The sequence below is a fragment of the Dermacentor variabilis genome, chromosome 10, assembly GCF_050947875.1.
Source record: "Dermacentor variabilis isolate Ectoservices chromosome 10, ASM5094787v1, whole genome shotgun sequence".
NCBI classification, from domain to species: Eukaryota; Metazoa; Arthropoda; class Arachnida; order Ixodida; family Ixodidae; genus Dermacentor; species Dermacentor variabilis.
Window position 1 is genome coordinate 124,808,310 of NC_134577.1, and position 27,634 is coordinate 124,835,943.

General features: G+C 52.2%; 1 protein-coding gene across 9 annotated transcripts in view; it reads right to left on the reverse strand.

Annotated features, from left to right (window-relative positions):
• The window catches only part of LOC142560944 (latrophilin Cirl-like), a 521,606-nt gene that overhangs the window by 112,262 nt on the left and 381,710 nt on the right, over nucleotides 1-27,634 (reverse strand). For 7 of the 9 annotated variants that reach the window (XM_075673375.1, XM_075673374.1, XM_075673378.1 and 4 more), the window contains 3 exons: nucleotides 6,529-6,635; nucleotides 1,865-2,134; nucleotides 739-909 (listed from right to left, as the gene is read on the reverse strand). The exons of 1 other annotated variant lie outside the window; for it this stretch is intronic. In XM_075673375.1, the coding sequence (XP_075529490.1) occupies nucleotides 739-909; nucleotides 1,865-2,134; nucleotides 6,529-6,635 (548 nt within the window). Of the gene's footprint in view, nucleotides 1-738; nucleotides 910-1,864; nucleotides 2,135-6,528; nucleotides 6,636-21,399; nucleotides 21,507-27,634 lie in introns of all 9 variants that reach the window. One more of the 9 variants, XM_075673373.1, reaches the window with a different exon arrangement.

Consider the following 27,634-nt stretch of genomic DNA (forward strand, 5'->3'; position numbering starts at 1 on the left):
GCGTACTGAAGAACACAAGCCACGGTCACGCAGCACAAGAAATACAGTCAGAAAGCTGTGCCGTCATCACGAGTCAATGAGCATCTTCGAGGTATACCTAAGCCTGTTTCTGCACTTGAAAATGTTGCTCTTGCATTCATCGTTGTCAGGTAAGTGATCACAGTTGACGTACTTCAAGCTGAGATACAGTGAGCTTCAGGCACACCTACAACACTTTCTGAAAGGAAATACAGAAAACCCAATCGAAGAAAAGCACTCACGGAACGCCACTTCACAGATGTAAACAAACCGTCAGCCATAAGCACTGCCGACTCCACCAAACACGGCCGGTCGCTGACGCGGCGCGCAGCCTCAAGGGAAGCTCCACGTGACCAGCCTGTTTCGGCGGGGGGAGTTAAACTCCCTTTCGGAGTTTTCACAGGAGACCAAGATTTTCAAGCGGAGTAAAATCGCGTCATGTCGCCTTGGTCCTCCCGCAGCTAGCCAACGGAGTGAAAGGATGCAATGGCGCTGTATTTCTCCAATACATCGGAGTAAATATTCGAGGATGGGGAGGTTTTCGGGCACATCACCTGCTAAATACTCCCAGGTGAGTTTATTTTCTTTACAGTGTATGCGCGCTACTCCACCGAGTGTATCGACCAACCAGCGCCAGAAGAAGTGAACCACGCACCACAGGGTTGTCGCGAGGCCAAAGGGGGAGCCCCCATATCGCGCTTATTGCAGCCGTGGGCGTACCTCTTCCCAGGTGCGGCGAGTCGAAGCTGCGCTCGGTGGTCGAACCCCAGCTGCCGCCCCAGATGTCGTAGCCGTCGGTCGGCTGGGTTCTGGGCGACGGAGGCGCGCGATGCAGCGTGAACACCGTGGTCGTCGACCAGTCGCTGCTCGTCGTCGTCAATCCGTGGGCACCTGCGGCAGAAGACAGGCGGGAATTCGCACGGGCATTCGTAATCGCGGTTTGACCCACGAAGAGCTAATCACGGAAGACCAATTTCTGTAGACCCTAGACAGCTTAGAAACAACCAAGTTTCTTCGTTCCTCGAAGAGCGTAGCAAGTAGTCTTGGGACACATTCTTACCTCATCCTTACTCTCCTTACACATCGTTACTCTCCGAAGGGGCAAGGATTCTTGAAACTTGGTCGGATACACAACACAGGTTAAAACAGACACGCAAATAGAAAGACGAATAAAATATTGTTGGCGCGGTATTTTATGAAAGGATTCAGAAAACCATCACCTTTGCATAAGTTACGAGCCGGAGATCTATTCTGCTCTTGCAAGGCGACAGTAATGCAGTTCCATCACTAGCCAGCAATGTGGCTATCAAGCGCAACGGATCAAGTCTGCATTTTAGTTCGATGCCAAACTGCAGAAGATGCATCCCGTGAAGACTGATGCAATGCACCACGAGGGCACGCCAGTGATGCTCGTCACAAATAGCCCCACCTCGGTTCGCACCAGAAAGAAAGAAACGATATAAACAAGACAAGGTAGACATAAACCAACACGACGAACAGTGCAAAAGACGGGATGCGAACCTGATAGATGCGCCCTGTACGCCTCGCTTCTCCCGTCGTTTCCGCTATTCGCCGCGTTGGTCACAAACCAACGAGCCGAGCATAGAACTGTCGTGGACCTAAACCGAGCCATCTAAGCCGCCGAAGCCATCGTAACCACGATTTCAAACTAATTGTTGAAACAGCCAAGACTGACTACCGGGCTACTCGATTCGCGGTAAATGAAAATTGCGTGACAAAACGGGACGAAACGGGTCCGCGTGCGCCTCCGTGCTTCGTCCCGCATGCTACAAGGCGATTCTTAAAAGAGGCGCAAAGTGAGGCGCGAGATGATTGAGAGACGTACCAGGCATCTCGGGTCTCGCCGAAGGTCCGGCCACCCCGTGCGCCTCGCTCGCCGTCTCCGGGACCGAAGGCGGCGGCGTCGAGGACGGACGTCGGCCGGCGTCCCCCGACGGCTCCCTGGTCGACGGCGGGGGCTGAGACGCCGGCGTCGGCAGCAGCGGCGGGGGCGGCCTCTGGAACTGGGTCGCCGGGATGATGATCAGCGGCCGCGACGTCGTCGTGGTCGTCGATGTCGTCGACGGCGTCGTGCTCGACGGCGTCGTCGGGGACTCTGGCGAGGCACGCAGCGACACGGCGGCGGCGAAGGGTTCCGAAAGAAGAGGTGCGACGGGAAGAACAGGGTCAGCCCGGTGGACACGCACGCGCCTACGCTCATGCACGACACGCGTCCGATGAAGCGTACGCGTGTATGGTAATACAGCATTGGCAAGCAAATGCGTTGTGCCGCAAGTGTTCTCGATCTCTTTGGACTATATGTGTGTGTGTGTGTGTGCGTGCGTGCGTGTGTACAGTGTGCTTTAATTTTAGCTGCACCAGATATTTAAAAGTTACCTGTGGTAGATGGCGAAATTCTGATCCCTGATCTTAAATTAGTCGGTGAGGCGGCCATTATTAATACGATAAATCAAAATGCGCAATTGATTTACTAGCGTAACTACGCTAATCGACTTTCAAATTAATTACTTCACGTTATATATTTGAATATACGAATTGTAGCAAGAGGGTATGCAAGGCATATGGACTTAGAACGAATTCTGAGGTTCGAACTCGTTTCAAGATATGCGCTGTCAAATTTGTGGTAAAAGTCGACTGTTGCTTTACTTTAAGTAAACGCTGCGTCATGCACTGACTAACAGAAGTGATTGGAACACCAATGCATTTCGTCGGACATTTTAAGTATACCTCCAAACAGGCGTGGTCCTGGAGGAATTCGTTGTGAGTGCTTTGCAAGCTCACTGTCTACAATTCATAAATTTAATTAGGTGTCGTAAGTTATTTAATTAAAAGTTCATTCGCACAATTATGTTAATTATTTACATAAGCATTATCATATCCCCGTATAAACAATCGTCCCCTTATTGAGAAATTTAGATCAAGGGTTAGAATATTCTTATCTTTTTTATCTGCAGCAGGACATCTTTAAATATTTGGTGGAGCTAAAAAAAAGGAACCCCCTGTACAGGACGCTGTGCTCTTTATCGTGCTTGCTTACAAGCGCCTGTGCTAGTTCTTTAATTAGGTAATCCTACACGTCCCGAAAATTCATTGCAATACGAGCGCAAGCAATGTGAGCTGCAGTGTGTGATTGGACAACGAAACAGCCTTTATTGTTTGCTTGTTGGTGGTCTGGATTGAACACAAAACAGAGAAACACGGTTGTTTCCTTGTCTTTAGGATTGTTTTACACTATTTACAATAGTGCGAAAAATAGCATCGATATTATTTTTTTTTTTTTGATTTTACGAGCACGTAAATGCGACAAATGGCCAAGCTACGCCCATAGATGAGCTTAATAAATACAACTACCGGATAATCTGAGCAATGCAATTTCTCTCAGCGCAACGTAACTTAGGAGCTGGATCAGGCGCTCGAGCTCACCTCCGGCCTGGTTTACGCGCACAAGTCACTCCACAACCGCGCAGTGTAAACGACAAGGCGCTCAAAGGTGATGATGGGGATGAGCACGTGCAGAAAAGAAGTCGTCATGCTGAGCAGAGGTGTCCATGCGCGAGGGTCGGAAACCGTAAAGTGCCACATCACGCATGCGCATTCCGTTATTCGGGGATAAAAGCAGAGAGCACTGGCGCGCTTCAAGTCCTGACGGGCTGAAAGACGTTTCGGCCGCACCGCACTGCGCGGCCGACGCCACGCCGAGGGGCGACGCCATCTGTGAACCCGGCACCCGGAGTATCGCGGCGCGTTCGAGATTATTATTTCGACTCGGGAGGCAAAATAGCATACGCAGGCGTCCCGCTCAGTCCTTAGAACTCCGCGAACTTTAAGCGGGCACTGACGAGCGACGCTAAAGCAGCTTAAAATTGTAAACTACTATTCCACAACTCCATTTTAACTAACGCGCTAGAAAAACGCTGTTTAATAAAGAAGAGGCTAAAGGTCCAGAATCCGCTTTGTAACCGTCACGCCGAAAGCTCAGCTGCTCTGTCATGTCAAGTGGTCAACAACCGGTGAACAAGGAATTTCGCAAGCTGGAGTTTCGACAAGGGGCCTTGATTGTGTAGCGTCGATAATTTCAACGTATTATATCGTACTTCGACAGTTCTGACTATTAAAGAACTCGCAAAACTGCTCGGAAAAGTGCTCGGTTCACTTACAACGTAATATTCTGAACATTTAACTATGCCTTAGAAAACGCCGTGAAAATCTTCACGAGGGTAGCTGCGAAATTGGGAGTAGGTCTGTTCGTATTGCTATTGAAAAAGTTATTAGCATATCTACCTTACCGAATATTTGCTCATTTATGTTCCTTTGATTTGAGGCAATTGAGGTTTATTAATGCGAAGTTCCCTGCACAAGCCACGTTCGCCGCAGGCAGGCGTTGTCTCCTAGTGCAAATCAGCAGACATTTATTTCCATGCTCACGACTCGAAAGTGTGCCGGTCAACTACAAGGAAGTGCACCGCCCGAGTCGCTGCAGCTGTGCATCCCTGCGCCTGGACCCGCACGGCGCCACACGTTCCGGCGCGCTTGCATCTTTTTGCGTTTGAAGTGGATGCTCGGCTTAGAGAGAACCTCACGCCATGCAGGCAACCACACTGGGAACAGGCGTTAGAAAAAATTTCGCACATTACGCAAAATAGGACCAACGCCGCAAATACATCCAACAGGCACGTGTCTACCTAATAAAAATGGTCTTGGCAAGACTAATAACTGTCTGATTTAGTGACCTAACCAATCTGACTTGTAAGAAACATACTTCTTGCACGCCTCTTAAGTGAGCACATGAGTATGCTGGTAGGCAGTTTTGATTAATTCTAGGCAGTACCCGGGAACAACGGATTTATGTTGCTCATCGTTCGAGTGCGTTTAAGCGAAAGCCGCACGCTGAAGAACGGCGCCCTAACAGAGGCACGGGACCGCTTCGCGAAAGGACATCGCCGGATGTCGAAAGCTACGTCTCTCCCAAGCATCCACTCCGGAGAAAATATTTACGAGCATATCGTGCAAATTCGTAATATACGCACGGAAAAAAAGAAATTAGACAGAAGGCAGGCGCTTCGCGAATAAAAGATTGTTTCGTAAGGTGAATTTAGTCCCATGCATCAAGGTGCAGCTCATTGCGCATCGGATCAAAACTGACGACGACTGTCGACGCAGCCGGTCTGCTACAGACAGGATTGAGCGGCAGGGAAGCCTGCAGTGACAACCAGATTGCTCGACCTGCTAAGGAACGGCCACCCGCGCGAGTATCGCACAACATGCACTCGCCAACGTGCAAATGCACCGCAAGGCCATCTTCGCATCGCATCGGAGAAAGTGGAAATAAAGAGAAAGCACAGGGAAGGCGACAGATGGACATTCAAGACGATGGGCAAAACGAAAAGAAGGTGAAAGCAGGAGCCAAGGTTTCGACGAGAGGACTCGTCTTCTTCAAGGCCTTTTAGGACTTCCCTTTTTCACCCTGAAAAAGACGAGTCCACTTATCGAAATGATGGCTCCTGCTTTTACCTTGTTCTCGTTTTGCTCATCAGAAAAAAGTGGTCGTACAAGGGGCACAGCTCCCTCAACCAAATTCGCATCCTTACTGAACCACGTAAAATATATCCTCAAACATATTTCCGCGCATGCCGAGCCGCTCTGACGCAATCATTGCCGCGAGGGCAAAAAGACGCGCTCGTTGCATGGGAAATTTCGCGAGCGTTGTCACAGATTCGCTAGCCATGGCAGGCAGGCGCGTCTCAGAATCAGAGTGCACGCCTAATAAGTATCCTCGTCAAAGCTTGTAAGCGTGCGAGCGGCCCCGACTGATTTGCCTTTTTACGACGACCGACAAAAGCCAGGCTCGATCAGCGTGATCAGATCCGACGGTCGACGATCACTCTCGGCAAGTCATTACGCTGATTTCCCTTCTGGAGCCCGCGTTGGCAAAATGAACAGTGCAACTTAATTCCGTTTTCACGCTTGCATTCCCCATCTGAACACTGTCATTAAACAAGGATACTACAAGCGATCCTGCAAATACTAAAAGAAAGAAGGCAAAAGAAAATTTCTTGTTTTCCTTAGACCCAGACCAAAGAACGAAAAACGCACCGCGGCTTCAAAATGACTCATCCACGTAAGGCGCGCATTGCGCCCAGCAGACCGCAACGAAGTCCTCAGCTGTTGGTCGGCGCACGTGGTGCCTGCACCAGCGTTCGCGCGCCCTTCGCCTGCCCTCTGCTCGGCCAATGCGACGACGTGCACGCCACCAATTGTGTCTCCGTTCGTGTTCCGAATGTCCACGCAGGCTGGCTGCGCTCCCACCGTACAGTTTGATTTGTGTCGATAAGAGTGGCTGGTTCAGTGAAGCATGCGAAACGCACTCGACGTCAAGGCAAGGGAGAGAAGGCATGCAGACAGGAGGGCGCCGCGGCAGACGCGGGGGCAAGATGCGCGTGACGGCAAACAGAGTCGGTAGCAGTGCTCGCCAGGAGCGTCCCGCAGTACCTGCAATACACTGGTAGTGCGCTTCCAGGTACTTGAAGGTACCGGGGCAGGGGTCACCAAAGACATCGGTCGAAGCCGGAAGACTGCACTTCCTCCTCATACCACAGCTTCCGGGAGAACGACGGGGAAGCGGAAGAGAGAAAAAGAGGGGGAAACGTTCGAGCAAACACACACACACACACGTTCGCGACACGCAGCGTAGCGCACGCAATCTCGACAAGAACCTCGAGCATCACGCCACCACGCACAGGGGGTACCTGTACTTGAAAGTTGGCGCTGTTTGTCGTGCTCCTTCGCCCACGCCCAGTGCCACTGCACCTGTGATCGTGAACCCTAGTCGGCTAACCCGCCGACGCGTTTTAGCTAATGGAGGTAGCTCGGAGCAAAGTACGCTCACCTTATTCACTGACGTGTGAAACACAAAACTGCCATCAGCAGACAATCGCTGAGTCCATTTGAATTATTTGAATTATATTTGAAGGCCGAATTCAGCCAATGGTGTTGAGCAGAATTTCGATTTAGCTAGGGCCAGATAGCATTTACACAAATAGCCACGTATCAGTAAATAAAAAAAAATAGACTAAAGCAGAAACTTTGCGATTCGGCAAATCTGCACCTAAAATAGGTATGGCAGTTTTGCAAACCACATCGTATAGAGCATAGGAAGCGGACAAACAAATAAAACGATATGATTAGGACAGAGCGTTTGTCAAGCCTTGCCCTCCCCAGTGCCTTCCCGCTATGCGGCGACCGTGACCGTACACCGAGGAGCGGTTGAGGCACAGCTCGGCAGGAGTGTGCATCGAATTGTGTCCCCTGAATGAAACGCAGAAAGTTGGTCACCTGGACGTGCTTCAGCGAACTTTGCCGATGAACGCGACCATTCTTGATTTGACGCCACAGGTGTTTGACCGTTCTGTGCAGAACATAATTTTTCTATTTTCCTAAAACTAGACACACGTGCTCTCATTTCGATGCCTATCGTGTACGTCTGTTGCTAATTTATGGCACGGAAAGCGCAAGCTTTGTAAACTGCCCTCATATATGTGATACCGAAGCCGGCGAGACGGTGAGAACAGGTCGGTCTCGCGAACCATACTTTCTCGTCGGACAAGGTCTCTCAGTGCACTCCTGCAATCTGCTGCAATCCGAGAGAAACGCGAGCGAATAAAAATAAACTGCACTAAAGTGCCAATTTGGGCCGGTTGGTACCATGTTGCATAAAAAAAAAAGAAAGCTAGTGTCAGCGCAAGACACACGACATAAGAAGAAGACGAAGGAAGCGCTCTAAAATGAAAAGCCCGTGTTCGCGGCTGCATACCTGTGCCTTACGTGATAAATATCGACAGCATGCGAATGTACTCCGTCTGTCGTAGCGCTCGGAAAGGATATCGCAGTTCCAAACGAGCATGACCTACGTTTAAAAGGTATACCACGGCTCAAATTAGTTTCATCCGTCTAATAAGGCCATGGAGCGAACCCCAAATCAGAAACCACTTCATCGTCCTCGTGCGCCATCCGAAGTCACATTCAGACTGGCCATTGCAAATTGGTGATTCATTGAACGAGATGGCTATTATAGATGACGCCTATTGTTCCCCGCTCCTAGCGTTGCCTAGCGCGCTCGTCTCCGCGAGGGCCACGTCTGCGTTTGACAATCACTCATTCCCGGTCGAGTTAGCGAACCGCAATCGCGAACTGAAGCACGAGATTACAAGCCAAGACAAAGCACATTTGAATCTCGCGGCCAGTCTGTAAGCTATACTGGGGGTTCATTGATTCGTTCTTGCACGATCCCTCTGCTGCGCCAGTTTTTCTAATCCCGTCACTCTCACGTCCAGCTGCGTGCCGGGGACGCCCAACTAAGTTTCTCCCTGACGCGAGTGAAGAAAATTCTGTCTTGCCCTCGCGGCATAGGCACTGCCACGCCCGGCAAGACGCGGGGATCCACAGATTAGCTGTAGGCCGCTCACCTTCCTCAGGGCGCGGTTCCGAAAGACGAGTAGGTGCGAGGGGAGAATGCGGAGGGCACACAGACGCGTCGGGAAAGAAGAGATCAGCCCCGTCAGCCCGCAAGTGCCGAGCCGGATCCCACCACAAGTGGTCTTGTACAGACAAAGCGCGGAAGCGCCTCGCACAAATCTAACCCGGATTTGGGAGCAAGATCCCCGCAAACCCCGCTCCCCCTTTCGCTTCAAAGCGCTGTTCTCGCAGCTCTGTTTACCCCTTCCCGAGCCCTTCGGTCGGGCTGCACTTGCGGAGTTCGCACCCTGAGCCTGGCAGAGCCTTCCGAGTTACCGAAATGCCTTCGCTTTCATCGCCGCGACACTGCGCCGCCTCTCGCGCTGCGCTTGCCGACAACGTGTGACTGGGGAGGGATTCCGACACTTCGGCTCGCCTCGTGCAAACGCCGGCCTTTCCTTCACCTCGCCGAGCACTTGAAAGCACACGACGCGCTCTCCGACGGTTTCTAGTAAATTAAGCCAGTCGGTGCAGCCAAATTGGCTGGCCGCACGCATTTACCGAAGCACGCTCGGCTTCCTCGGAGATGCGCCACCGGCTTTTAAACACCGCCCCGCTTCGCATCTTCTCTCCTCCTTCCCTTGCTCTCCCAATCCTCTTTCCTGCCACGAAAGCGTCCTGATGGAGTCGATAGTTACACTCTATCTCAGTTGTTCCTTGCAGCACTCCGGAAGCTACAGGAATTCTTAACCAATAGGAAGGCCGTATGTACCTCGAGATGTGCTCATCCGCGCCGCGTCGTCTGCTCAGCGTCTGCTTGCCATCCTCTCGGTACATGATACGTGGTTTGTGGGTTGACGAAAATATGTTTTGACGCCATGACCATAAGCTTCGTTTACTGACGCTTCTTTTTTTCCTTCTTTTTAGCGTTTCCCTCTCTGTCATCTTTCTAACCCCTATCCCCCATTCCCAAAGTAGGGTAGCAAACCGGACGCTCATATCTGGTTAACCTCCCTGCCTTTCCTCTTCATTCTCTCTCTCTCTATTGACGCTTCAACCAAGGTGAATGGGTCTGCAAGATCGATGATCTTTCCTGCAAGAACCTCTACCGTAAAGATTCGACTATCACCCCAAAGTACATCGACTGCCGCGGAGCCTGCTGCTATTGGTTGTGCACTTCGTGTAATTTCTGATGAACTACCCAAGAAATCGAGCGTGTTCAGTGACTCCAAGGCTGCATTGGTTGGTTTCTGCCTTACGCCGCGGACCCCACGAACAACTAGTTCTAGAAATCAGACTGCTGCTTCACCACCTCATCGAGCAAGGACACGACATCACGTTACAGTGGATTCCAAGCCACTGTGGCATAATGTGCAATGAACATGCCAACGCAGAAGCACGATATGCACACGAGAAAGGCTTGCAAGACTCCATTCCATTCTCAAGAAGAGACGCTGCAATGAAAATTCGTGTGCTTGCAAATGAAGCCATCATAAGTCTATAGAACACACCAAGCTTGAAGCACAGACGTCTACACCGACTGGGCCCGTTCCTTGGACTTTGACCCCCATCTGGACTCTCTCGACTCGTGACAGCAGTACTTTGCCGACTGTGGCATGGTGTCGCTTACGCAAGATCTTTCGCCTTCCGAGTCGGTATGGACAACAACGCGGCTCGCAGTCACTGCGGCGGCGAGGAGACTATAGAACATGTACTTTGCTACTGTCCTCTATACAGCGCGCACCGTCTGTCACTAGCGACCGCGTTCGCACGCCTTGACGACAGGCCACTTTCAAAGCAGTCAGTCCTGGAATGCCGACTTGAATATGCTGTCGCACCGAAAGTCGGTCAAGGCCTTGTTGACCTTTTTACGTGGCAGTGGCCTATTAGAAAGACTAGAATGATCCCATTCCATCCCTTTTCATTTTCTTTTGACGCGTTTATTTTTGCCATGAACTTCTTTCCATCTGTAGTTCCCCTTTCCCTTCCCCTAGTGCGGGGTAGCAAATCGGAGGTTTTAACTCTGGTTAACCTCCATGCCTTTCTTTCATTTGCATCTCTCTCTCTCTCTCTCTCTCTCTCTCTCTCTCTCTCTCTCTCTCTCTCTCTCTCTCTCTCTACATAGATGCGACAGCAGGGCTTCGCTTCAACTGTACGCTTTCCCCGCAGTTACCTTGCAGCCTCTTTCACAAGTAGTGAGGGCGAACACGCCCTCACAAATGTTAACCTGCGGCACAGCGTCTGCTCGGCATCTACTTGCCGTTCGCTCGGTATACCGCCATCAGGTACCATGCTAGAGCGGGGTAGTAAATTAATGATGTAGTGAACAATTAGGCCTTTACAGCGTTCTGCATCGTCAAAGTCTCACCAGTGTTATTGGTGTGGCGCCATTTGCTAACTAGAAATCAAACAATTTTACCGCTGGGCGCCGTGTCTGTAGTCCTAGCAGCGTGAAAAGAAACAGCTGATCTGAATAATTACGACAAACAATACCTAATGGTTTGAACTCAGCTTGAGATGAGATTTGGCGTTGACGGATTTCGCCACTTGTTTTTTTCTGACAGGGCGAAGAGCCAACAAGTGCGAATTGAGATCGAAGCGGGTAGTCGGCGCTGTAAGGGCGCTGCCAAGCTGCTATAGTTGATGACGGTTAGGATGGCTATGACGGTTACCGGCGGGGACTGTCACAGTAATTCTCGGTATGCGACGCGTATGCGCAAAAGCCATCGCATGTCACGTACCGCTGTACCGTATCCGAGCAAAAATGAACCTCTCTAGTGCAGCCAATTATGAGCCTGTTACGCCCGGAACTACACACGGCCACTCACGTGCATTGCCTGTGTGTGCCTCGTACGTTCGGTAGTGCTACATTTTATAGTGTCGTGTTATCAAACCAAGAGTCTAAGCCTACATGGCTGAGACTGGTCGTTTTTTCTATTAGAATTCGTACCTACAAACGAAAAGTAATTGAGATAGGCTTACTGATTATTTCACGTGGCTGAAATTTTGCAGTTCTTTGTACTGGCACATTTCGCATAATTGCGCTCGTGTCGCCCAGATATCTTTCGCTAAGACACTCGGCGAAGTTCTTGGCCGGCGCGTTCGTGCGCTGGTTCTTCACCATGCAAGCACACGAACTCGGCGAGCTTCACTGCGTGACACGATGCTCCTCGCGCACTGCAGTGCGAATGGGAGCGGAGATCTGGCTTCACGCAAATGTTGGCGCGCACACCTACCAACGCAGGCGCGACGACCGAGGGCCCGCCGGTCCTCGGCATAGCGAGCGCCCGCCACCGCACAGTTATACGCCTTGGAGTACGCACCAGTCAGCCCCACTCCCGACTATAACGGCGGCGCCGTACGATCCCGCACACAGCCGCGCAAGCGCGGGGGCCGATCCGTGCGCCACCTCTAACGGCTCGTCGGGTCACTAATCGTGCGGGCGCTGGTTGCCCCCCCCCCTCCTTCGTGCAATTAGCCCTCTGCACAGCTGGCAGCGCGAACGCCTTCGTTAGCGTGCGCCGCGTCCTGTAGCGTGTGCAGTGCCGGCGGTAAGAAGGTGCAGCCCGGAGTTTGCCGGTCGGCGGCAGCGAACGCCCGGCGGTCGAGCCGAGCGAAACCTACACGGTGTTGCGTTTCGCCTGCGACACGTGGTTTTGCCGGCGCGACTGCGGCGGGGCGGCGGACATTTTGGCCCGATCGTCGTCGCCGCAACACTCATCGCCAGGTGTTTCCAGGCGCGACTGCGGCGATGCGACCGCCTAGGGATCATCCTCGCATTCCAGTCATTGTGCCCGAAACAGGCGATGCCAAAGCAGGGATCTCATTCCAGTTATTGGGCCCGAAACAGGCGATGCCAAAGCAGGGATCTCGTTCCAGTCATTGTGCCCGAAACAGGCGATGCCAAAGCAGGGATCTCATTCCAGTTATTGGGCCCGAAACAGGCGATGCCAAAGCAGGGATCTCGTTCCAGTCATTATGCCCGAAACAGGCGATGCCAAAGCAGGGACCATCTTCTCATTACAGTCATTGTGTCCGACCGGCAGCGCCACGACAGGGTGCTACGAGATCGTGCTCGACATGGTGCTACGGCATCGCTACGACAGTGTGCGTCACCATTAGCCCATTGTACATTCACGTGCTCGTCTTTTGAGGGGTTCCTTCTTGCCCTCAACTGCGAGAGTATAAAAACAGCTGCCCCCGGACGCCAAAGGGAGGGGCTCCGATTTCTTCTGTTGAGTGAAGTGCTCTCCCGTCTCTCTACTTCGGTCAAACCTGACCGCCAACTCTTTGCGATGTTAAAATAAACAAGTTGTTTCGTTGTTACCAGTCGACTCATGCTTTGCCGGGACCTTCGGATGCTTCCAGTTGTACCCCAGGCCGCCAGGCCAACGCTACCCTTGGGGCTTGCGACCCAGGTACAACCACGGGCGTCAGCGCCGAGTTCCCAACAGATCGTACCAGCAGTCCGATCCAAACATCTGGTTGGCAGCGGTGAGATCGCCTCCGACTTCAAACAACTGTCTGCCAGCGGTGAGATCGCGACAACGGAGGCCAGCAGCGAAGAGATGCAGTTGACTGTATGCTGAGCAGCTCAACGACGATCCGGGAGCAGTGCAACGAGCCCTGTGTGACGACTGGTTGCCTGCAGCGGAACGACTGCGCGGAATTCCTGCCTGCGAGGTTTGGTGAGTGCGGGACTTTCTTCTTCTGAGCTTTGCCAGGCTTTTTGTTAGTGTCAGAAACAGAGCTGGTAATTGTGGTTGTCGTTGCTGCCGGGTTAGTTTGCGGCAAGACAATAGTAAGCAGTAGAGAAAGCAGCATTCAGAGCAGCCATGGATTTGAAGTCGTTGCGCAAACCGAAATTGTTGGAGCTTGCAAGAGAGTTGGGTCTGGATGTCTCAGACAAACTAAGAAAACCTGAACTGCTAAAGGCTATTCTTGAGTTAGAGGCTGAGGATGACGAGCTGTCGGAATGCCTTGAGACTATTGAGGAGAGGTCAAAAAGACAGGAGCGCGAACTTAAAGAGCAAAAAGAGAAACAGGAGCGCGAACTTAAAGAACAGAAAGAAAAAGAAGAGCGTGAACTTAAAGAACAGAAAGAAAAAGAAGAGCGTGAACGTAAAGAACAGAAAGAGCGAGAGCAACAAGAGAAAAAAGAAGAGCGCGAACACGCTTTGGAAATGAAGCGTCTTGAGGTAGAGATGGAACGCGCTCGTAATGGAAGTCAGGCACACGGTGCAGGAGAACGCGTATTGTTCAAAATGACTGATCTGATGCGGCCGTTTAAGCTTGGAGAGGACATTGGTTTGTTCCTGGTTAACTTTGAGCGAACGTGCGAGAAGCAGGGGTTCTCTCGGGAAACGTGGCCACAGCGCTTGCTCACTTTGTTACCCGGCGAGGCGGCCGACGTAGTCGCTCGCTTGGATAGAGAGGAAGCAGAGGATTTCGACAAAGTAAAATCGAGTCTGCTAAAAAAGTACCGGCTGTCTGCGGAGGCGTTCCGTCGGAAGTTTCGGGAAAATGAGAAAGGCAGAAGTGAGTCATATACAGAGTTTGCGTATAGGCTTATGTCGAACATGCAGGAGTGGCTCAAAGAAGAGAAAGCGTTTGGTGACCACGATAAAGTTCTGCAGTGTTTCGGGCTAGAACAGTTTTATAGTCGGTTACCGGAGAACGTGCGATACTGGGTCTTGGATAGGCCAGACGTGAGTACGGTGGCTAGAGCCGCTGAGCTAGCCGAGGAGTTTGTGACGCGTCGAGCTCGCGGAGCTAAGGACGGTCAAAAGGGTGAATTTGGCTCGAAGTTTGAGAGGCCGAAGTTCACACCCATGAGAGCAAAGGGGAACACGCGTAGTGCGGATGCGAGTGGAAGCAGTGCGACCGAACCTAAGGAGACGGCGGCAGCCGAAGCCGAACGCAGAAAGCGGTTCGAGATGAGGCGAGCGGGCGTTTGTTATACGTGCCAGAAGCCGGGTCACTTTTCGGCGCAGTGTCCGGAAACAACACCAAAAGTTGTGTTTTTTTCATTAGGCAGCACTGACGAGAACATGAAGCTTCTCGAGCCTTACATGCGAGACCTCCTCGTGAACGGGAAAGAGTGCCGAGTGCTTCGCGATTCCGCAGCTACGATGGATGTAGTTCACCCGTCTTACGTAGAACCCCATATGTTCACGGGCGAGTGCGCATGGATCAAGCAAGCCGTGGAAGCTCATAGCGTGTGTCTGCCGGTAGCAAAAGTGCTTATTGAAGGACCTTTCGGAGCGCTTGAGACAGAGGCGGCAGTGTCATCTATGCTGCCACCCCAGTACCCGTACCTATTTTCAAACAGGTCCGATCACCTCCTGCGCGAGAAGGGGCTTTTGTTTGGTGAAGCTAGTGTTCAGGCCTTAACCAGATCGAAGGTTCGGGAGCTCGCTGCAAAGGCGGTAGTTGCGGGGCCGACGTTATCAAACAACGAAAAAGGGTCAGAGGCGCAGCAAGCTGATATTCAGAGCACGCCCGAACTGAATAAACTTGAGTCTGTAACGTTAAAGGCACCAGATACCGGAGAGGAAAATCCCGATGCGGGAAAGTTAGAAGAGCTATCTACTGATTTGCTCATCGCGCCTACGTCAGACGGACTTGATAGGTTGCTAAAAGTCAGCCGGTCGGCTTTGATAGCCGAGCAAAAAAAGGATGGCAGCCTGGAAAACGTGCGCTGCAATGTCAAAGAAGGTATCGCCAGGAAAACTGCGCGTTTTGTGGAAAGGGGTGGAGTCCTGTACCGGAAGTATCTAGACCGAAGAGGAGTGGAGTTCGATCAGCTGGTCGTGCCTCAATGCTATCGTCAGGATCTGTTGCGCTTGTCACATGGGGGTTCGTGGTCCGGACACCTAGGAGTTAAGAAAACTAAGGACCGTCTCTTGCAAGAGTACTATTGGCCAGGGTGTTTTCGGGACGCAGACCATTTCGTGAGGACATGTGACACTTGTCAGCGGGTGGGCAAACCAGGGGACAAATCAAGGGCGCCGTTGAAATTGGTACCTATCATTACGGAGCCTTTTAGACGGCTCGTTATTGATACTGTGGGACCTCTGCCGGTAACAGCCACGGGGTACAGACCTATTTTGACTGTGATCTGCCCAGCGACAAAGTTCCCTGAGGCAGTGCCGCTTAAAGAACTCAGCTCAGTTGAGATAGTTAATGCACTACTGTCCATATTTGCGCGAGTTGGTTTTCCTGCAGAAATTCAATCAGATCAGGGCACAGTGTTTACTAGCGCTTTGACGACAACTTTTCTCGAAAGGTGTGGGGTAAAGCTGTTACACAGCTCAGTGTACCACCCACAGTCGAATTCCGTTGAGAAGCTCCACTCCGTCATGAAGCGCGTGTTGAGAGCCTTGTGTTTTGAACATCAAACTGACTGGGAGCTGTGTCTGCCTGGGGTGATGTTTGCGTTAAGAACCGCGCCGCATGCAGCTACGGGGTTTTCGCCAGCTGAACTGGTGTACGGTCGCTCGCTTCGATCTCCGCTTCGCATGCTTCGAGAATCGTGGGAAGGTAGGGGCGACGACCCAGTCGTGGTGGAGTACGTACTTAAGCTCCTCGAACGCTTAAGAAGGGCACAGGAGTTGTCAGGTGAAGCAATGACAAAGGCCCAGCAGAGGGCCAAGGTTTATTATGATCGGACAGCCAGGGCCCGTCGTTTTGAGGTTGGCGATGAGGTCATGATATTGCGCACATCGCTAAACAACAAACTAGACGTGCAGTGGGAGGGCCCAGCACGAATTGTTCAGAAACTGTCGGACGTTAACTACGTGGTAAGTCTGCCAGGAAAGCGGAAAGCACAGCAAGTTTACCACTGTAATCTGCTCAAACCTTATAGACAACGGGAAGCAGTGGTGTGCATGATGATAAACGTTCCTGAAGAGCTTCCAGTCGAGCTTCCGGGACTAGGCTCAGTGACGAACAGGGAAGACACCGGTCAAGTCATTAGTGACCTTATCAGTAAAACACCGCTGTCGCCCGAGCAGAAAACCGAACTACACCAGCTATTACAAGAGTTTCAAGGTCTGTTCTCTGAGAGGCCTGGTAGGACTTCTGTACTTACTCATGATATAGAACTTACCTCCACAGAGCCAGTACGATCCAAGGCGTATCGGGTGTCACCCCGCCAGAGCGATATTATGGAGGCTGAGGTAAAGAAAATGCTACAGCTCGGTGTTATTGAGGCAGGTGAGAGTGATTATACCTCCCCTTTGATTTTAGTTGAGGTACCGGGCAAGGAACCTCGTCCTTGCGTCGACTACCGCAGGCTTAATTCCATCACTAAGGATCAAATTTATCCGATCCCTAACATCGAGGAGCGCCTTGAGAAAGTTAGTAGCGCTCAGTTTATTTCCACCCTAGATCTTGTCAGGGGTTATTGGCAGGTTCCACTTACAGAAGAGGCTAGTAGGTATGCGGCGTTCATTTCACCAATGGGAACATTCCGTCCTAAAGTGTTGAGTTTTGGTTTGAAGAACGCGCCATACTGTTTTTCAAGTCTCATGGATAAAGTGTTGCGGGGACAGCAAGAATTCGCTTTACCGTATCTAGACGACGTAGCGATATTCTCCGCATCCTGGTCTGAGCATATGACACACTTGCGGGCAGTGCTAACCCGCCTGCGCGAAGCGGGCTTGACAGTCAAGGCTCCTAAGTGCCAGATAGCACAGGCCGAGGTTGTCTACCTCGGTCACGTGATTGGTCAGGGTCGTCGCCGCCCCTCTGAAATAAAAGTGGCCGCTGTGCGAGACTTTCCGCAACCGCGCACCAAGACCGATATTCGGTCGTTCTTGGGTGTCGCCGGCTACTATCAGAGGTACATCCCTAGGTACTCTGATATCGCGGCTCCCCTGACGGATGCTCTAAGAAAGACAGAGCCTCAAACAGTCGTCTGGGACGAGACCAAGGAAAGAGCTTTTAGCGCCCTAAAGAGTGCCCTAACAAGCCAGCCTGTGCTACGATCGCCAGACTATACAAAAGGGTTCATTGTTCAGTGCGATGCTAGTGAGCGAGGCATGGGCGTTGTACTGTGCCAACGGGAAAATGGAGAAGTAGAACACCCCGTCCTGTATGCTAGTCGTAAGCTGACCAGTCGTGAGCAGGCGTATAGCGCCACCGAGAAAGAGTGTGCATGTCTCGTGTGGGCCGTTCAGAAATTGTCATGCTATCTAGCCGGCTCGAGGTTTATCATTGAGACGGATCACTGCCCTCTCCAATGGCTGCAGACCATCTCTCCCAAAAATGGCCGCCTCCTGCGCTGGAGCCTCGCTTTACAACAATATTCCTTTGAGGTGCGTTACAAAAAGGGGAGTCTCAACGGTAACGCCGATGGCTTAAGTCGAAGCCCCTAACGTAGGAATCAGCCTCAAAATTGTTTGTTACTGATGTTTTTCTTCCTGAGGCAGGATTTTTTTTTAACATATTGCTTTTGTTTAGTGTTTCAAAGTGATGATATGCTTTCTAGTGCAATTTTTCAATTTGTGGACGCGTTCTGAGTGATGCTAGACTACTGTAAGGAACTAGGCAGTGGAATAAAAAGGGGAAAGAGCCTGGCAGGGCTTAGTGAGGGTTGTGCCGTGCTTGCTGACTGAGCGGTTGAGTTTCAGCGTAGTTCTAACGCTTGCCGGGAACGAGAACAAAAATGTGAACTCTCCCGAAGTCACTTTGCAGTGTCCCGTGCGAACCTGAACAAGAGAACGAGGCCTTCTCTGTGCGCTGCGCTCAAGAAACGTCGAGGGACGCCCGACTTCGATTATGAGCATCATCGAGCGACATCCCTCCGGACAGCGGATGCAGTCCCCTGTCCATCGGGATCTCCTTCCCCCGGCGGGGCGGTCTGTTGCGTTTCGCCTGCGACACGTGGTTTTGCCGGCGCGACTGCGGCGGGGCGGCGGACATTTTGGCCCGATCGTCGTCGCCGCAACACTCATCGCCAGGTGTTTCCAGGCGCGACTGCGGCGATGCGACCGCCTAGGGATCATCCTCGCATTCCAGTCATTGTGCCCGAAACAGGCGATGCCAAAGCAGGGATCTCATTCCAGTTATTGGGCCCGAAACAGGCGATGCCAAAGCAGGGATCTCGTTCCAGTCATTGTGCCCGAAACAGGCGATGCCAAAGCAGGGATCTCATTCCAGTTATTGGGCCCGAAACAGGCGATGCCAAAGCAGGGATCTCGTTCCAGTCATTATGCCCGAAACAGGCGATGCCAAAGCAGGGACCATCTTCTCATTACAGTCATTGTGTCCGACCGGCAGCGCCACGACAGGGTGCTACGAGATCGTGCTCGACATGGTGCTACGGCATCGCTACGACAGTGTGCGTCACCATTAGCCCATTGTACATTCACGTGCTCGTCTTTTGAGGGGTTCCTTCTTGCCCTCAACTGCGAGAGTATAAAAACAGCTGCCCCCGGACGCCAAAGGGAGGGGCTCCGATTTCTTCTGTTGAGTGAAGTGCTCTCCCGTCTCTCTACTTCGGTCAAACCTGACCGCCAACTCTTTGCGATGTTAAAATAAACAAGTTGTTTCGTTGTTACCAGTCGACTCATGCTTTGCCGGGACCTTCGGATGCTTCCAGTTGTACCCCAGGCCGCCAGGCCAACGCTACCCTTGGGGCTTGCGACCCAGGTACAACCACGGGCGTCAGCGCCGAGTTCCCAACAGATCGTACCAGCAGTCCGATCCAAACAACGGGCGTCCAAAACAGGACGCTCCATGCAACGTCTTCACCTCCTTCGAGCGACAGCCTGTGCAGCCTATACGCGAGATCCACGGGTGAACGGTGTTTCAATCCTAACTCCAGGAAAAAGACATTCCATTGCCGTAGGTCCCCGATCTGCATGGCAAGAAACACGACGGTAGGAATGCATTAAGAATAATGGAACCACGCGTTATAACACAGGCGACAAAGAGCGGTCATCCGACGCTTTAATATTCGTAATGTTAATCCACCAGATCCCGCATTTAGAAAGTCGTCTTTGAATAGAGTGCGTGTAGTGTGCTTGCTAGCGTTGCGGGGGAAAAAAGCGAAGACGGTGGTCGCATGCACTCAGGCCGCGCACCATCGGAGAAACAAAGTGGCACAAGGGTCACAACTGCATCCTAAAATAAACTGCATCCTAAATAAAATCCCCGGGGAACCACGCAAACTACGGGGTCAAGCGTTTATGGAACACAACGAACAAAAAATAAATGCAGTCATATCACGAAATTTGAGACAACAAAGCAGCCCTAAGCGAAAAATGTTCTCGTGAGGTTAAAATAGCGTGTTGTCACTAGATTTTGCACCAGTCGCCTTTACGTGTACAATCCCTGTGAACTTTTCATGAACTCTGTGTGTGTGTTTTGAGGGCTCGTTACTGCGGGTTCGCCACTCGCGAATACAGTGCACACACAGTCACGCACACCGCGTTGTTCGCGCTGGAACAGCGCCACGTTCGCCTCTCACTTGTTTCCGGTTGCGGCGCAAGCATTCGAACTCGGGCCGCGTTTCGGAACTCGCCGACGCCCGCACCGACAGCAGCGGCTGAGCACAACGCCTGCACACCCAGGCACAGCGCCGAGAACAAAGCACGCGTCAGATGTACTACGCACACTGCTCTGGGAAAGACGCTAATCGAACAAGTGGCGTCGCCGCCAGGCTCTTTAGCAAAATACCGCCAGCAGGCGCCGAGCTGCTTTCATCGCGCGCGGATAGAACCACCGAGGAAGGGCACTGAGCTGCAGTGCTGTCGCCCAACGGTGCGCGGTACTTTGTAACGGTTTCGAACCGGCGTCGAAACGAGGCGTAACGCGCCGCGCGAAGGGCTTAAGCGCCGCGTGCGGGCGAAAGGAATTAGAAGACGGGCGCCGGGTTTAATGAACGCGCACTCGCCGAAGCGCTTAACGAGGTAACAGGGGGTCAGAATGGGTGGAAGTTCGCCGGCGTTTCCAGATGGCGCGACGTGGAGGGCCGCTTATAGCCGGCATTGCGCGCCACTGCGTGGGGCCTCGACCGTTCCCTCGAGGACGCGGCCTATATATCGACGAGGGGGGCACGAACTCGGGCATGCTGCGATACGGTGCCTGCCGTTGCGCGCACGACGCCACAGTTCTCCATCGGGCCTTCGCGATAAGCAACGCGGGTGCCGAGGTGTCGTTTTCCTGCCTCTGGCCACTTTGTCTCGTGTTCGCCGTTTTAAGACCAAGCTTTCCCATCGAATGCTGCCGGCTTTTGCCGACCGCGGCCGCCGGGTGCTGCCATCGAGCCCCGCGCACAGAAAATGAACGAAAAGCTGTCCGCGGGTAAAATTCGGCCTCGCTCTCCCGTCGACTCTTTTTCTCCCGCCACATTGGTGCGCGTGTCGCGACGCGCGGCCACGTGCAGCTACAATGCGCAACCGCCTCAGTCGGTATTATTGACAAGGCGGGTAATGCAGGGTAAACTTCGCCGCAAATATTCACGGGACGCATAATGTCCAACTCAAAGTTTCGATCTGTAATAGTATTTGCGAGCATTAGAAGCTCCATGCCTTAACAGAGCAGAAATTAACGCGACCTGCTGAAGCCACGATCGTCAACCAGTTTTGTGCCGCTGTAAATGTGGCCCTTTTCTCGGCTATCCTTCTCGCCTCCGGCCTACGACGGCGACATCCTGGCCAGTCCGAGTCCGTGAGAGTGCGCTACACTCGGATGCAGACAGTACACCAGCAGGCGCGGCGAAGAACGGTTCGTGCCCAATCCTCGGTTAGTGTCCTCACAGCGTCGCACGAAAACAGCGGTTAGTATTCGAAGGAGCCGCTCCTCTGCCCGGAGACCAAAGGAGGCGAAAAGACGGACAGGCGTCCGTGAAGAGGTGATGGCGATGATCCGACGGCGAGCAACTGTGTTAAGGGAACCAACCTATTAGGCACCGGTACTGCACCTCTAAGTACTTATAGGTGCCGGGACAGGGGTCACCGAAGGTCAGGCTGTCCACTAGAACGTGACAGCTGTTGTTCAGGCGACATCTGCGAGTCAAAGGGCACAGCTTTAGTTGGCTCCCTGATGGTATCCAGCGCTCGCGACACACGACGTTCCTCCTTCAATGCACGTGACTTTTACCTATCGCTGAAACAGGATTCTTTTGATGCACAGTTTTCTCTGGCAGCGCTCCTTTGAATGGGGGGCAAGCCTCAAATCTCAAGGGCAATTACAAAAGAAACTCCAAGTGATGCCCGAAAAAGTCTGCGTAGATATCTTTTTTTAGGCACGTTCGCACTGGAATTTGAATTCATAATGTTTCGGCAACTGAAAAAGTGAAAATTGCACCAAGTGAAAATTACAAATTCACTTAACATTTTATTAATTGCTACGGAAAAACAATGTTAGACGAACTGTACCACGGGCTTGCACTTCAGTCCAGAAGAAGAAAGAATCAGTCAACAGTTCTGTCTACAATGTATACTACATGAGAGATGAAGTCTGCGCTGCAAGCTGAGCAAAACGATTATTAGATCATCCTTTCTCTGACAGTACCCACTATTACCTGGCGTCATCAGACATGAAAAGACATCAACAGTAGTCCACAATGCTGAAAAAAAAAAGGAGGGGTGATTGCGCAGCTGATAACATGGGATGACAGCAACTGTACTAGCAAAGACGGCATTGCACAACACTTCCAACTCTCCCCGATTTTGGTTGCGGGCAGACGCTCGTTCCAAAACGGGCGACTCGAACACACAAAAGAAAACGCTATACTTGTCCACAGGGCACTTGCAAGAACCACCTACAATGAAGCTGCGCGTCGTTTAGGATAATTTCGCAACACACCGTAGTTTCACTTTCCGAATAGCCGCGAGTGCCTGCGGAACTCCCGCGTTCCCCAGCGCACGGTCTGCCGCTGAGTTGTGCTTTTTTTCTTTTGTTTCTGTTCTCAGCACAGACAGGACCTTGCCTGTGATCGTAAAGTGATTAACTCGGGGAAGTCATTATATTTCGTAACCTTGGTCTCTCATTAACGCGCCTGCTCATTAGGAGTCGTATGCTAAAGTCTAATGAACAAACAATTCATCCTTCATTGCATAAGGGTGTGCACACCTGTCTTGTCGGTGACGTAAGCCGACAGATCTGTTCCGGAGTTCTCTGAATGGATTACGCACGGCACGCTCAGGGAATCATTATTCGGCGCTGCAAAAGACCTCGGCGCCAGCAGGCCATAAGCGGGACAGCTGACCAATGGGAAGATAGCAGCTTGGTGCAAATTATGCGCCTTCTACGCGAGTTCCTTCCAACTAGTGTTCCCATGGCCACTATCGTTTCAACAAGTCAACATCGTTGTATTGTGGGTGAATCTAGGACGACATACTTCTGTAACGACAGAATGTTCCTAAGCTACAACATCGCAATGGCTTAACAGACAGAGCCCGTATTACACGCGGAAATTATGTACTATCCACTTTGAAAAGCTCCCAAACAATAAGCGGCGGAAAACAGTGGACAACTGACGGACGGAAACCGCGCAGCATCACTACAGTCCGGAGGAATGGCACCTCCGGAAGATCTACGCCGCTTGACACATAATAAACTTGCGCAGGATGTATTTGCTGCTGAAAAGCAACTCTGCAGAGGCGTAATTTTCACAGGTGAAATTTTCCCAAGTCGCTTAGCGATAGAAGAACTTCACTTTGGCCTAGTTGGTGTTTACTGCATATCATATTGACCGCAAATAAAGACGGGGACAGAGGGTGAGAACACATGTTAGAATACATATAATACATATACATATACTACAGAATACTACATAGAATACCGCCCGTGCTGTTTATGTGTTCTCTCCCTCTGTCCCCGTCTTTATTTGCGGTCAATATGATATGCTTAGCGATTAGCGGGCAAACACGTCCTCCCCGTCTTACGCTCGCGGCCAGCCATTCCATTTTCTTGCCTGCGCAAATTCTTTTCTACGTTTACCCCACCATGGCACTGGAAACAACTGCGCAGGCAAGGCTGCCCGGGCCTCACGTGAATAGTACCGTCGCGTGGCCCCATCTGCGCCGCCGTCCGCCACGCGCACTCCCGTTGGCCGAGTGGAACACCGCGAGCAGAAGGGCGCCATCCTTTCTCGCCGCCATCCCCCCTGTGTACGGCGCAGTCGACCAGGCTATTTTCTGGTTGGCATCCACGCCCTCTCTCCGTGCCCAACATGAAAAGGCGAAACACGTAGAGGGCTCATATCCTGCCCCCAACTCGAACACTTCTCGACTGTTCCAGCTCACACACCGTAAAATCTCTCAAGTGAATGAGGACATAGGGCGACGCCGATGCAACCGAACCCCTCCGTCTCGTACTTAATGCGTTTCCATAAATTTTACTATCTTCAAGACCAGCCATTTGCTTAACACTCCATTCACGGGTGTGCCGCACTAGCGTCAGTCAAGAGGGCTTCTTCCGCGCGCTTTCTCTTCTCGTGGAAGGCTTCAGCCTTTTTCCCTTAACACGTTTGCCACCTGCCAGCTGCTGCCATCGTAAGCGGAACCTGAGGCCAGTCAGGCTGCTTTCTCCGCAACTTCCTTACCCTTGTTTTTCCGGCACAACCATGTACCTCCTGGCTTCTGGAAACAAATAAATAAAAAAAAAACGCCGCGCTAGAAACCCACACTCGAACTGCGCTCAGGCCACGTAAGTGCACACAACGCTGTTTCTCTTAGACTGTGATTAGTGGATAAAGCGGACGGCAAAGATTACGAGTAAAAACAGAGGCAGTCAATAGTGATAAAAGAATGACGCGGACCATTCTGAAGGTGGCATTTAGACGACTGGGAAGACAATACAAATTTGGGTGCATTGTACAGCGAAATGAAATCCCGAGGTCGCGATGCGAGTTGCGAGTCAGAAAGCGAATCTCCCAAGCAGTCGGCTGCGCCTCGCCGCAGTGGAGCGCGCGGGGAAAGTAACAGCCAGGGGGAACAATGTGGCATAGCTGATAGACGTGCACGCGAGGCGATAAAGAAAAGCAGCGGGCTGTGCCGAAAGAAAGCGGTCGCGAAAGGCGCGACAAGAAGCGGGGAAGGACGCGGCTCGCCCCTTCGGCCGACGCGTCAGCCGTCCAGTCGGGTCAGCTCTGCGACAACGCGCTGTGAAGGGCGAATTCGAAGCGGAACCCTTCAGACGAGGCGCCGTCGTCGTGGGAGCTTCGGCGAAGGGCGCGAAATGTTCCTTACGAGCGCGCGCGGTTTGGCGGAAATTGGAGGCAATGTCTTCCGGAAATGGCACCCGTGACCGAGACAAAACAGGCGGAACAGAACGACTTCTTTCTGAGAGCCTTGCTTTCGCTTCGCTCGCCGCAACAGCCCGGTGCAAGTCCGCACTGCAAAGCAAAATGGCCCGGGGGGATACGAGCCCACTGTCTTACTGCGTTGACGCCTTGCGGGTGTCAATTGAGAAAATCATGTCTACGGATTTCAGGATGTCGTTTAGGTGAAATAACATCGAACACGCAGCTGATTTGGCCATAGCAATTTAGGTCGCTGTAACGGCGCACACGCTGCATTCGGTGCGTACCAAAGCGATACGCGAGTTGAGCGTGAGTGGCCCGTGGCCGCGCTGTTGCATGCGACACGTCTCGCTGCAGAGGAACGAGCTCGGCCGCAGGAGCTGCTTATCGCGCGCGCCGCGTCGTCGACCCAGACGGCCGGCGGCGCGCGCGCTTCTTTGAAAAATGGATCTCGCACAAGCGGGTGTCAGTCGGCCGGACCACGCCGTCTGCGTTGCCGCACGGAAGCATGTCCGAGACGGGTGTCTTTGTATCGCGGTCTCGGCCTGCGGAAGCCGAGATCGGTAGCAGTTTGGGTCTGCCAGCCTCCTCCTCCTCCTGACGGCCGGAAAGACGACCGTCGCCGCCCCGGTGAAGAAGCCGCGCTATCGCAAACTTGTCAGAGTTGCTCATCGTCGAAATAAATATTTTCTCTAATCATCGGACCCGAAAGCAGTTTCTGCACAACTGTGCGAAGAACGCCTATGCTCAGAGGCTTCTTCACCCACGAATAGGATCTCGTCTTTTCGACGTGCTTGAAACGAGGAGGCGCGCGATATATCATCCAACTATGTATCCAACGATATACCATATATCCAACTGCATCCACTACTCCTAGAGACAGCGGAAGAAAACAATAAAATAACGGTCAAAAGGGCCTTCTGTCCTAAAAACGACTAGCGTCAACGACATCCAGGCCCAAGTTAAGGCGACGGCTGGTTTATCATTGATAGATCCGTTCACTCGGCGTTCAGTGAGAACAGGTTTGAGTGAACTTCGCTTTGCCGAAGTTACCATTAAGAGAAACAACGGAGGAACCGCGAAATCGCTTTCGGCATCGGCAAAAAAATGTCGTCTGCTCCGGAAGCGTCCGATGAAGACGCGAGGCAGAGGGCGGTGGCCGCTCCGACACCCGGACATTCCAGGGTGAAAAATCGTCTCCTACTTGACCAACGACGATTTTTCAAAAATGGCACGAGTTCTGGGTGAACGATCGAAAAGAACGAAAAATGAAGGGAAACCGTTCAAACTCCCATCACTTCCTTTACCGAAGCAAGACGTGAAGGGTGTCGGGAAACTAACACCAATGCTCACCGAAGCAGACTTTCCTGCGTGCCCCTTCGGTTCTTTCTTTTCTTGTACAGGTTCTCGAGAATAACTATCGATTTTACGTCTGTCCGACTGCTTGCACGGTTATTTACCTCGAATTCAAAGACACACCGCGATATACTTAGCGAGCCAGAGTTCTTCAATCACACCAGTCGCGAAACTCCATTGGGAAACCCACGCATGCCCATAGGCTATATAGGCTTAGCCATAGGCTTCCGAGGTTAGCAAGCCGACGCGCCACCTCTGAGCAACGAGAGAGAAGCACACGGCTGCTGCACCTTCCGCTGTCGTAGCGACTTTGCACGCTCGTTGCGCCCATAAAGCTGGCTGCTCCACAGTGCACAGACTACGAACGGTGCATGGCGCTGGCGTCGTTGCCGCGGCTTGCTTCCGCTTTGTAGAGTCACTTGGCGCGGCATCGCAGGCAAGGCAGTACGGGAACGACGGCAACCGATCGCTGCGGCGACACAGGGAACCTGTCGCGCTCGTCGGTCTCTATAGCGGTGGTCACGAGACCATGTACTACGGCAGCGAGGTAGCGTGCGCGCTCTGACGTTCACCGCATTACGAGGCGCCGACGGTGAGAACGAAGCGCCGAACAGTGCCAGTTATCTGCAGTCATCGCAGCTGAAGGCGACGAAGGGACTACTTCGGTTTATGAAGGATACGGGCTTGGACAAGCGGCTGTGACAGTGATGTCACGTACCGCACAAGAGTGACAGACTGTAACCAACGATGTGTGTGCCGTGTTATGTGCCCTCTATCTCTTCTCCCCATCTTTCATCCCCCCCATCCCGCTCCCATGTGTAGGGCAGCAAACCGGTTAGGAAAAACTGGTTAACCTCCCTGCCTTCCTTCTCCACTTTTTCCTTCCTTCCTTCCTGCAGGCCATGTCGCTTGCGAGTGGTGCCGCAAGCGTTAATTCTTCGTTTCTCGCGCTCTGGTCGTTGAATCCCCTCCCCACACTCAGAGGAACTAGCGCTTGCAGGCGACGCGCTAGCAGAACGAGGCCCAGGTTCTCCGTTGAAAGCATTCTGCTGCGTTGGCAGACTGCGCTATGCGCGCGCTTCGTGTCTATTTTGCGAAAACAGTTCAACTTCCGGTGTGCACAGCCTCCACTGGCCACCCTAACGAGCGTTTAATGAACAAATGAGCACACTAACGAACGTTTAAAAACCGAATGAAGTGGAATTCGCATTGTGCACCGTTTCTCGTCTGCATTGCGAGTGTTTTCAATGCGTTAGACTTAGAAGTGTCTAAGCGGAAAGAATTGTATGTGTGTGAGGTGTGGGAAACCGGTAACGATATATATATATATATATATATACTGACACGTGTACTTATCTTTATCGGGCGACCACGTTTCGCCGCCTAACAAATGTTATCGCACAGCGCGGGACGCGCCTGCGTGTATCCGAAGTTTCTGGAAAGTTATCGATGCTTCTAGCCGCTGTCTGTTGTCGCCGAACCTTGTGTTACCTGATTTCATCGCCTGACGGGAATGGTGTAGAACTTTGT